Below are 12,654 nucleotides of genomic sequence, written 5' to 3'. Positions count from 1 at the left end.
TGTATCTTGTCAGCTCGGGGATTTGATCCAGCAAGCTTTCGGTTACTAGTCCAACACTCTAACCACTAGGCCGCCTGCCGCTCTAACCACTAGGCCGCCTGCCGCTCTAACCACTAGGCCGCCTGCCGCTCTAACCACTAGGCCGCCTGCCGCTCTAACCACTAGGCCGCCTGTCGCCCGGTCAACCCTGTTACATGAACTGAACTCTCGTTTTAATAAGGTGGAACTATTCCTTTTTAAATATTTTTTTCAAACGAAACATTGAACATCTAATGAGCTGGTCCTGCTCTTTTTGGCCGTTTTATGGTTTTCTGGTGGAAAAGTGAGCGTGAACCTTGCAGTCAACTGCCACTCCTTGTTGGACACAACAAGCTTCCGTTCCCCCCTGTCACAAGGAGATGTATGGCTGATTTAAGACCTGTTGGGGCTAGGGGGGCACAAGGAGATGTATGGCGGATTTAAAACCTGTTGGGGCTAGGGGGGCACAAGGAGATGTATGGCTGATTTAAAACCTGTTGGGGCTAGGGGGGCACAAGGAGATGTATGGCTGATTTAAAACCTGTTGGGGCTAGAGGGGCACAAGGACATGTATGGCTGATTTAAAAGCTGTTGGGGCTAGGGGGGCACAAGGAGATGTATGGCTGATTTAAAACCTGTTGGGGCTAGGGGGGCACAAGGAGATGTATGGCTGATTTAAAAGCTGTTGGGGCTAGGGGGGCACAAGGAGATGTATGGCTGATTTAAAACCTGTTGGGGCTAGAGGGGCACAAGGAGATGTATGGCGGATTTAAAAGCTGTTGGGGCTAGGGGGGCACAAGGAGATGTATGGCTGATTTAAAACCTGTTGGGGCTAGAGGGGCACAAGGACATGTATGGCTGATTTAAAAGCTGTTGGGGCTAGGGGGGCACAAGGAGATGTATGGCTGATTTAAAACCTGTTGGGGCTAGGGGGGCACAAGGAGATGTATGGCTGATTTAAAACCTGTTGGGGCTAGGGGGGCACAAGGAGATGTATGGCTGATTTAAAAGCTGTTGGGGCTAGGGGGGCACAAGGAGATGTATGGCTGATTTAAAACCTGTTGGGGCTAGAGGGGCACAAGGACATGTATGGCTGATTTAAAAGCTGTTGGGGCTAGGGGGGCACAAGGAGATGTATGGCTGATTTAAAACCTGTTGGGGCTAGGGGGGCACAAGGAGATGTATGGCTGATTTAAAACCTGTTGGGGCTAGGGGGGCACAAGGAGATGTATGGCGGATTTAAGAAGAAATCATCAACCCTGTTACTTCATCTGGTACTTAATATAGTAAAACCCCCAAAAAATGTAAACTCTTGAGATGGTAAAACATGTTTGTTTTTTATTAAGTTGAACATATGCTCTTTATGACAGAATGTAAACATTTGTTGAAATCAAAGTTTTTTTGTTTTGTTTTTTAACCAAATGACACTTCTCAGAAGTCACTGAATCGGTGGAACGACCCAACTATCACAAGATGGTAAAATAACCCTGATATCACAGTGTTGTAGACTGTCCACTCTTCTCCGCTATTCAAATGATTTATTACTATTGGAATTCCGGTAAAAGCGCATAAATAAAATCCCGTGAGATATTTGAGTTTTGTAAGAGACTGAGGAAGAGACACCGTTCACACGTCTTCATATTGTCTTGATGTTTATGGAGCGATAATCTGGTGGGAATACGAACTGATAACCCCATCGGATTGATTTTGTCTCAGGCAGAAGTCTTATCACAAAACCTCAGTGGCCCCCACACCCCACCCCCCTCACCCCACCCCACCCCCAGACAGCACCTCCTCACTTCTCTATAAATTATTTTCTAAATAAAAACAACAACAAAGTCATTAAAAAAAACATGTATCAAACAACATATTGCACTTTTAAAATGTATCCAATAAAGAAGTAAACAAACCAAGTCAGTTTTAAAAGATGACAAACGTGTGACTGCAGGCAATAAGGAAGTCTGTCTGTAAGACCTGAAACAGAGTCCACAGGGTACATCCCAAATGGCATCCTCGCTATATAGTGCACTACAGGCCCCATAGGGCTCTGGTCTAAAGTAGTGCACTACAGGCCCCATAGGGCTCTGGTCTAAAGTAGTGCACTACAGGCCCCATAGGGCTCTGGTCTAAAGTAGTGCACTACAGGCCCCATAGGGCTCTGGTCTAAAGTAGTGAACTACAGGCCCCATAGGGCTCTGGTCTAAAGTAGTGAACTACAGGCCCCATAGGGCTCTGGTCTACAGTAGTGCACTACAGGCCCCATAGGGCTCTGGTCTAAAGTAGTGCACTACAGGCCCCATAGGGCTCTGGTCTAAAGTAGTGCACTACAGGCCCCATAGGGCTCTGGTCTAAAGTAGTGCACTACAGGCCCCATAGGGCTCTGGTCTAAAGTAGTGCACTACAGGCCCCATAGGGCTCTGGTCTAAAGTAGTGCACTACAGGCCCCATAGGGCTCTGGTCTAAAGTAGTGCACTACAGGCCCCATAGGGCTCTGGTCTAAAGTAGTGCACTACAGGCCCCATAGGGCTCTGGTCTAAAGTAGTGCACTACAGGCCCCATAGGGCTCTGGTCTAAAGTAGTGCACTACAGGCCCCATAGGGCTCTGGTCTAAAGTAGTGCACTACAGGCCCCATAGGGCTCTGGTCTAAAGTAGTGCACTACAGGCCCCATAGGGCTCTGGTCTAAAGTAGTGCACTACAGGCCCCATAGGGCTCTGGTCTAAAGTAGTGCACTACAGGCCCCATAGGGCTCTGGTCTAAAGTAGTGCACTATAAAGGGAATAGGGTGCCTTATGGGACACAACCATTAAAAACAATAAAACAAGATGTGTGTGTGTGTGTGTGTGTGTGTGTGTGTGTGTGTGTGTGTGTGTGTGTGTGTGTGTGTGTGTGCGTCCATGAAGACCGATGAACCTCTCCGACCATGAGACGACAGTGAGGCAACAGAACTGTGCAGGCTTGATGATTATGTTCCGTGACCAATCCACCAATCCCATCAGAGACAAGGGAGATTGAGATCCTATTGTATAATGAACAGTAAGTCAGTAACCAATCCCCTTGTCTAAAACCATCAGGCTCGATCCCACCTCTTCTGATCTTCATCACTTACAAATACACCATTCTGATGGAGTTCTGACTGAGCCCGGAGATCATTTGTTGCAGTGTGACGTTGTGGACTGCATCATCCTCTTCTGACCAATGGAAATCTTAGGAGTGAACAGGAAGTAGACTCTCGTGATATGACTTAACATTGGGAGAACCAGCATTAATCAAGGATTACAACATTCTCAGCCTTCTCATTCGTGTTATGATGTCTGTTCTTGCACCTCACATTGACTTGATATTCAGTGTTATTCTGGCTGGTGAGATTAACCAGTCAGTGACCATGTTTCCACAGATCCATTCTCCCCCACCAGACAGCACCAGGACCAACGCTATACTGTAGAACCTCACCACTGTAGGTTCTAATCACTTACAAATATACTATTTTGATGTTCTGCGCTCTGAGATCCGCCCGGAGATAATTTGTTGCTGTGTGTGGTTGTGGACAGCATTAGGCTGACACCAGGACACTCTCCACAGCACGCTGAAAATTCTCCCAATTCCTCCAGAATAGCGCCAGCAGACACATGCCCAGGAAGGTGCCCATCACGTGGCGTCGGCTCCTCAGGAGGGGTGCGGCGAACTTGGCGGCCGTGGAGACGCACACGAGGATCACGGTGACGAGGGCGAGCATGATGTTGATGCTCTTACCCAGAAGCACCCTGGCGTCACTGGACTCGAGCTGTACAGTTTGTTGTTGCTGCTGCTGGAGCTCTAGTTTAGAGACCCGCGTCTGACACGACTCTAGAGCTTCCTTTAGGTCGGAGAAAGAAGGAGGGAGGGAGGGGGGGAAGGGAGAAGGAGGGTGGGGGGGAGGGAGGGAGGGAGGGAGAAGGAGGGGGGAGGGAGGGAGAGAGAGAGAAGGGTGGGGGAGGGAGAGAGAGAAGGGGGGGGGGGGTAACAGTGGTCAATAAAGCCTGTCTAGCAAACATAACCTTGGGTTTAAACAGAGGAGCAATGGGATTGATTTCATATTAAAGGAGTTTAATATGTCTAGTCCTCCTTCTCCTAGAATAGATTAGTACTTTATTGTTCATCTTGGAAAGCAAATTATTTTTCTCCCAACCCTCCCAGACACGCTCATGACACATTTATGTAAGCACAGAGTGAACTGTAGTGCAGAGCCTCTGCCACAGTTTAGCCTTGCTCAAGGGCACATTGGTAGTTAAGTAAGTAGTAACTTGTCTCAGCCAAAAAAGCCCATAACAATGGCCCATAATGCAGGAGCTGTTTCTGTAGTGGGAGGCAGCTTGACGTTACAAGTTCACCACCAGGACAGGACGCTATCTATCGTTTATTACCAGACCTTGGTAAAGGATTGTATGTAGCTATTATCCAGGGTGAAAGTACATTTCTTCCAGCTACAGGACCTCCTAGGCGTAACATGTTGAGCGGTCTAATCATAGAATCCCTATTTGAACCACAACCAGTCATGATGTTTTTATCTGACTGTCAAACAATCACTTCAAAGGGCCCCAGTAAAGTTTGGCTGCCTGCCCACTTTCGTCCACTCTAAAATAATTCTCGCAGCCATACAGTGCACTGTGCACCTTGCATTTGATGAATGAAAAGAGATCTCCCTGATTATCCATCTCCCTCTAGTAGGCCCGGTAGACTACTCTCTCCTCTCCTCTCCTCTCCTCTCCTCTCCTCTCCTCTCCTCTCCTCTCTCCTCCTATAGTACCTGTATATCCCTGGCTCTCTCGTAGGCCTGGTAGGCTACTCTCTCCTCGATGCTTGCCAGCTCCTGTTTCAGGTCGGCTGTTTCCGCCTGGTGGAGCTCTGTCAGGTCATTCAGCTGGTCCTCCAACCGCTCATACCTATCAGAAAATAGAAGAAGAATGGGTTATTCACTCATACCTAACAGGAAATACAAATGTATACACAATGGCGATTGGTCATTCACCGGCAATTTAGGTACATAGCAACAAGAACTGCTGGGGACAAGCAGAACAAAACAGCCAAATACACAGCTTGGCATTTAGAGGACATGATCTGTGTACTATACAAGTACCACGCAAGGTGCTGAGCATGCCAGCCATGTTGTTCCTGCTGTTGTAGCTGATACTACTGTGTTTAAATGGAGGTTCCCAATGCTGTGTGTTCTGAACCTGTAGCTCACCTCCAGTAACATTCCTACAACATTCCTACAACATTCTTACAGCATTCTTACAACATTCTTACAGCATTCTTACAACATTCTTACAACATTCTTACAACATTCCTACACCATTCCTACAACATTCCTACAACATTCCTACAACATTCATACAACACTCTATAATGGGATCCAATTGCTGCTATAGTAACCCCACCTGTATCTTTCCTCCTGTAGCGTCTGGGTGATGAAACCGTAGTCTTTCTTGAACTGGGTCCTGAGTGTCTCCATGTCCTCCTCCAGCTGCCCCTGGGTCTCCCTGATCTCCCTCACCTCCTCCATGGTCATGTCAAGCCTCCCCTGGCCGTCCCCAACCTCCAGGCTCTGTCCAGGAGTCACTGCAGCCCCCGAACCCCCTTCTAGACCCAGCCCAACCCCATGAGCCAAGGTGTTCCCATTGCTGTCCGCAGACAGGGACGTGCCAGAGGAACACTCGTCGTCGCTGGTGTACTTGGGGGTCGTTGTGGCGGCGGGGGTCGCGGTCTTCCCATCCCCGATGGTGGCACTGCCGCTCAGGGTCCGCCCAGTGCCTTCACAGCGGAAGGAATTGGGCGTGTCCAGGGAGGTCTTGAGGTGGGCGATGTTGTCGGCACTGCCAAACTTGTTCCTGGAGGAGAAGATGAACTTTTAATGATCTATCGTCATAGAAACACAGAGGTCAATGTATGATGTCATGGTGATTCCATATCCACTGAGACAAGCTGTCTCTTCTGTCTGAGACCCAGAATCAATCCCAGGGGGCTTTGTTAGCTCACACACACACACACACACACACACACACACACACACACACACACACACACACACACACACACACACACACAGATCAACGAATGGTGGCCTGATAAATCTGTATCCCTACACACACACACACACACACGTCAATGAATGGTGGCCTGATAAATCTGTATCCACACACACACACACACACACACACACACACACACACACACACACACACACACACACACACAGGTCAACGAATGGTGGCCTGATAAATCTGTATCCCTACACACACACACACACACACACACACACACACACGGTTGGAGCAGCACAGCATCAGTACCTGAGGAGGTTGGCAAAGTCCCGGGGCTTGCTGAAGAAGAATGGCGGTGAGAGTGAGACGCCAGGCCCTACAGTCTTGATCTTGTCCGTGGGGTGTCGGCCACTACCACTGCTCACGTTGGTGAGACTCAGCCTGTCCTTGGAGGTCTCCTTGGGACCACTGTGGTGTTTGGAGCTGGCGTCTTTCTCACTGCTGTCCTTCATCTTCTTATGATACTGCTCCAGCTTCTTCTGCATGTTGGCGATGCTGTGTCACAACACAAGTCACAAAAGACGGTATCAAACGCACGCTTGGTTTTGGTTAAAAAGAGGTATCAAGAATCCGGGGAATGTTTTCAACGTTTACAGTGTATTGGTGTGCTTGTTTCTGAAAGACCACTGTAGGTATTCAACATGCTTCTGACATATAGTTATTTAAGCAATAAGACCCGAGGAGGTGTGGTATATGGCCAATATACCACGGCTAAGGGCTGTTCTTATGCATTACTCAACGCGGACTTCCCTGACACAGCCCTTAGCCGTGGTATATTGGCCATATACCACAAACACCTGAGGTGCCTTATTGAGATTATAAACTGGTTACCAACATAACTAGAGCAGTAAAAATAAATGTTTTGTCATACCCGTGGTATACGGTCTGATATACCACGGCTGTCAGCCAATCAGCATTCAGGGCTTGAGCGGTCCCGTTTATAATTGGATTTAAAGTGCATTTTGCCCAAAGTCACAACAGCACTTTACAACATAAAAACAAGGTTACAGAGAGGTAATATAAAACAGTACCTGTGGGCTGACTTCTGGTTCTTCTTCTCAAACACCTGCTTGATGCGTCCCACCTGCATTTTAACATTTAAATAATTAGACTTTCAGCAATCAGACGCTACTATCCAGAGTGACTTGCTATCAGTGCTTTGATCACAGGTAGGTTTAACAAACGCTTATCGCAATCATTGCTAAATTAAACTTTCTTCAGTACTTCTTCTTCAGCCACTATATTCATCAAAATCAGCGCTAGCAAGAAATTAAAAGTGTTAGTCGGAGTAAGAAAAAGTTGAGTTATACACCTGCTGCTTGTCGGCACTGTTCACCAATTTCAGGTACTCAGCCACATTGTCGTCACGAGCCTCCTGCTCAATCTTCAACTCTTCAGTCACCTAAAATAACAGAAGGAACTTTATTATCCCCATAAGGACATTCTGCTATGGCCTTGTGCATACATTAAGAAATGTCAAGATGATCAAGATGATCAAGACAAGACAGTCAATGAAAAATAATAGTTCAGTCCATGTGTGATTCACCGAGGACTTCCTCATTTACCCGGAGGATCTTCTGCTGCAGGCTGTTGAGTCCGGGGGGCAAGGAGCGGTAGGAGGAGTCTAAGCTGCGGTGGGAGGAGTCTAGGTAGCGTTGGGAGTCTGGGATGCCGCTCAGATCTAGATCTAGGTTGTTCTCCGAGCTGCCTCGACACATTGACTCCGGAATGTTCAGGCTGTTCCCTTCGCCACTGCTCCTTTCAGCCTGGAACACAACCACAGAACCTTCAGTCAGACAGACACAGGAAGGAACACAACCACAGAACCATCAGTCAGACAGACACTGGAAGGAACACAACCACAGAACCATCAGTCAGACAGACACTGGAAGGAACACAACCACAGAACCTTCTGTCAGACAGACACTGGAAGGAACACAACCACAGAACCTTCTGTCAGACAGACACTGGAAGGAACACAACCACAGAACCATCAGTCAGACAGACACTGGAAGGAACACAACCACAGAACCATCAGTCAGACAGACACTGGAAGGAACACAACCACAGAACCATCAGTCAGACAGACACTGGAATGAACACAACCACATAACCTTCTGTCAGACAGACACTGGAAGGAACACAACCACAGAACCATCAGTCAGACAGACACTGGAAGGAACACAACCACAGAACCATCAGTAAGACAGACACTGGAAGGAACACAACCACAGAACCATCAGTCAGACAGACACTGGAAGGAACACAACCACTGAACCATCAGTCAGACAGACACTGGAAGGAACACAACCACAGAACCTTCAGTCAGACAGACACTGGAAGGAACACAACCACAGAACCTTCAGTCAGACAGACACTGGAAGGAACACAACCACTGAACCATCAGTCAGACAGACACTGGAAGGAACACAACCACAGAACCATCAGTCAGACAGACACTGGAAGGAACACAACCACATAACCATCAGTCAGACAGACACTGGAAGGAACACAACCACAGAACCTTCAGTCAGACAGACACTGGAAGGAACACAACCACAGAACCTTCAGTCAGACAGACACTGGAAGGAACACAACCACAGAACCTTAAGTCAGACAGACACTGGAAGGAACACAACCACAGAACCTTCAGTCAGACAGACACTGGAAGGAACACAACCACAGAACCTTCAGTCAGACAGACACTGGAAGGAACACAACCACAGAACCATCAGTCAGACAGACACTGGAAGGAACACAACCACAGAACCATCAGTCAGACAGACACTGGAAGGAACACAACCACAGAACCATCAGTCAGACAGACACTGGAAGGAACACAACCACAGAACCTTAAGTCAGACAGACACTGGAAGGAACACAACCACAGAACCTTCAGTCAGACAGACACTGGAAGGAACACAACCACAGAACCTTAAGTCAGACAGACACTGGAAGGAACACAACCACAGAACCATCAGTCAGACAGACACTGGAAGGAACACAACCACAGAACCATCAGTCAGACAGGCACAGGAAGGAACACAACCACTGTAAATGTGTCTTCCAAATTTAACCCAACCCCTCTGAATCAGAGAGGTGCGGACCTTAAATCGACATCCACGGCGCCCGGGGAACAGTGGATTAACTGCCTTGCTCAGGGGCAGAACGACAAATTTTTACCTTGTCAGCTCGGGGATTCGATCCAGCAACCTTTCTGGCCCAACACTCTAACCACTAGGCTACCATACTTAATAAAGGACTCATAAAGGGTTTGTAAGTAGTTTATAAACTGGTAATCATTAGTTTATATATCATTTATGAACCTGCTTAAACCTGCTTGAACTACAGTACCGGAAGTCAATCAGACACTCAGAGAAATGGATTTCAAAACCAAAAGTATATTTACTGGGAATGAGAAACTGTCTGACTCATGATACCAACTAAGCCACAGAGAACTGTGGAGGACAGCTGGCCAACATCTAGACAATAATACAATGTCACATTCAATCCCCTGACTGACGAAACATACTCCAAACTCCACTGGAAAGCTTACCCATATCTAGATTGTGTGTGTGTGTTCTCTCTGTGTGTGTGTGTGTGTCCTCTCTGTGTGTGTGTGTGTGTGCTCCCTGTGTGTGTGTGTGTGCTCCCTGTGTGTGTGTGTGTGTGTGTGTGTGTGTTCTCTGTGTGTGTGTGTGTGTTCTCTGTGTGTGTGTGTGTGTGTGTTCTCTCTGTGTGTGTGTGTGTGTGTGTGTGTGTGTGTGTGTGTGTGTGTGTGTGTGTGTGTGTGTGTGTGTGTGTGTGTGTGTGTGTGTGTGTGTGTGTAAATCCCTTATTAGTCACGTCTGTTATATTTTTGGGACCCAGCTCCTAATTTGTTTACGCTGTAGCGTCCAGGTGACAGGATGATGGCCATATTATGAGTAATGATTGAGAAATGGAGCCCGTACATCTAGGTCAAAGATAATGACAGAGCAACACACACACACACACCCAGCGACACACTCAGAAAATCCCCCTACTGTACTAGACAGTAAGCCATGGGTTTTACTGTGCTGATGCACCACTCTCCTATGACATCGACATGTTTCTCATGAATGCACCACACTCAGAAAACCTCTACTAGAAAGTAGCTAGTCATTGGTTTTACTATAATGCACCATTTTCCAATGACAACAACACAATGTACTTATATTCCTATGACAACAACACAATGTACTTATATTCCAATGACAACAACACAATGTACTTATATTCCTATGACAACAACACAATGTACTTATATTCCTATGACAACAACACAATGTACTTATATTCCTATGACAACAACACAATGTACTTATATTCCAATGACAACAACACAATGTACTTATATTCCTATGACAACAACACAATGTACTTATATTCCTATGACAACAACTCATTGTTATATTTCTCTATGGCATAAAGTCAACTCATCCTTTTCAAGTTCCTATGGCATCAACACATACAATTCCCCCCCCCCCCCTACTAGTACTAGTAAGTGTTTTTCATTTGTTTTTACTGTAATGCACCATTTTCCTATGGTATCAACACACTCTTATCATGCCGATCCAGTTGTTATTTTAGGGAAGTGAAACAGTGGTACTAATCTGATATTTACATACCATGCTGACACTGGCAACTTAGAAATATAATCTACACCACAACTGACTAGAAACAAACATGGGCCTACATTTAAGAAATCGCTCAATTAATATTGTTTGGGATTAGGGTTTCTGTTGCAGTGTGCTGTTCACGTGGTCTTCACTAAAGTACAGCCTGCCTACAGAGCTAATCAAGATGAAGTGGACCATCTTTGCAAACCGTTGAGTGAGAATATTACACGATGTGTAAATATTAAACTTCATAAATTACGAGAAGAAAAACAAAGCTTTAACACTTCCTGTAAGGGTTTCAACTATTTTATAACATTGACTGTCGTGTGAGGTGAAAAATGCCGAAACTGTAGAAACTACAGTACGTTCTAATTACGAGGGAAGACAAAAACACACCACCAACAAGCTGCTAAATCTTCATCAATGGAGGTTCACAGCAGCACGTACTGTTAGCCTGACCTTTAGCAACACAGAAATCATAAAACATACCACTGTAGGAGAAATGTTGTAACTTAACCCCTCGATCAATGTACAAATGGCACTCTGTGCCCTTTATAATGCAACTTCTTTCGCCAGGACCCAAAGGAAGAAGAGCACTACGAAGGGAATAAGGTGCCATTTGGGACGACACAATGTGAGGTAAGGGCAGACAGAACAACAACACAGCCTTATCCTTGATCAATGAACTGTCACACAGTTGGCTGGTTCTCAGACCAGCACTTAGGCTAACAATCACTAAACGCGTGGTTTTGGGTGTGTGTGTGTGTGTGTGTGTTTGTGTGGGTGTGTGGTGGTGGCCCAACCAGACTCACCAGTCTTTCACTACTGCTTAACATTATAAGTTACATGACAGCTTTACCCGCCTGCCTCATGACTGTCTGTCAGGTGAAACATTGAGAAGGTACGGGTTACAGAAACAGACTGGGTAAGTAGTTTTGACACACACACACACACACACACAAGCACACAAACAGTCACATTCAGATAGACACATTCAGCTCAACGCTTCTTCTTTTCATTCCTGTCACTGTCAATACACGTATTTTGGTATTTTATAAAACTGTATCAAGCTCTTGGTAGCCTATATTTAGTAACACCAAATTGCTGGAACTCTGAAATTTGTGTTCATAGAACATTTATACTGCCACACAAGGGTTAGATGTGTTTTACAAGGCCACAACAAAGGCATACTAATATAAAAATGACTCAAGTCATCCAAAACATAACCCAAAACACAAGCCAAAACATAACCCAAAACACAACCCAAAACACAACCCAAAACATAACCCAAAACACAACCCAAAACACAACCCAAACAAACTGCAAATGCATCCAATGAGTTTGTAGAGTCACAAACTTGATGTAGTCATTACATGCAAGAAATATGTGAGAGAGAAAAAAAAAATCAACTTTAGACAAATTTGATAAACTATTTGTCCAAATATACATGGGGAAATAGATACACTATATATACAAAAGTATGTGGACACCCCTTCAAACTAGTGGATTCAGCTATTTCAGCTACAACCGTTGCTGACATGTGTATAAAATCGAGCACACCGCCATGCAATCTCCATAGACAAACATTGGCAGTAGAATGGCCTTACTAAAGAGCACAGTGACTTTCAACAATGCACCGTCATAGGATGCCACCTTCCCAACAAATCAGTCCGTCAAATTTCTGCCCTGCTAGAGCTTTCTTGGTCAACTGTAAGTGCTGTTATTGTGAAGTGGAAACGTCTCTGAGCAACAACGACTCAGCCGCAAAGTGGTAGGCCACACAAGCTCACAGAACGGGACCTCCGAGTGCTGAAGTGCTTAGTGCGTTAAAATTGTCTGTCCTCGGTTGCAACACTCACTGCCTCTGGAAGCAACGTCAGCACACAAACTGTTCGTCGGGAGCTTCATGAAATTGGT

General features: G+C 46.0%; 1 protein-coding gene across 2 annotated transcripts in view; it reads right to left on the bottom strand.

Moving 5' to 3' along the window:
* Nucleotides 1–1,817: 1,817 nt before the first annotated feature.
* The window catches only part of LOC139375988 (transmembrane and coiled-coil domain protein 3-like), a 45,389-nt gene continuing 34,552 nt past the window's right edge, over nt 1,818–12,654 (bottom strand). The window contains exons 2-9 of one of the 2 annotated variants that reach the window (XR_011627870.1): nt 7,663–7,863; nt 7,410–7,499; nt 7,129–7,181; nt 6,347–6,592; nt 5,435–5,884; nt 4,804–4,939; nt 3,494–3,873; nt 1,818–3,223 (exon numbers count right to left, since the gene is read on the bottom strand). Coding sequence is in view for 1 of the 2 variants with exons in the window: in XM_071118005.1 (XP_070974106.1) it covers nt 3,571–3,873; nt 4,804–4,939; nt 5,435–5,884; nt 6,347–6,592; nt 7,129–7,181; nt 7,410–7,499; nt 7,663–7,863 (1,479 nt within the window). In the remaining variant the exon portion in view is untranslated. Of the gene's footprint in view, nt 3,874–4,803; nt 4,940–5,434; nt 5,885–6,346; nt 6,593–7,128; nt 7,182–7,409; nt 7,500–7,662; nt 7,864–12,654 lie in introns of both variants that reach the window. The other variant, XM_071118005.1, reaches the window with a different exon arrangement.

Source organism: Oncorhynchus clarkii, chromosome 2 (genome assembly GCF_045791955.1).
Source record: "Oncorhynchus clarkii lewisi isolate Uvic-CL-2024 chromosome 2, UVic_Ocla_1.0, whole genome shotgun sequence".
Classification (NCBI taxonomy): domain Eukaryota; kingdom Metazoa; phylum Chordata; class Actinopteri; order Salmoniformes; family Salmonidae; genus Oncorhynchus; species Oncorhynchus clarkii.
The sequence above is the reverse complement of the archived record's forward strand: the minus strand, read 5'-3'. Positions and strand labels throughout refer to the sequence as shown.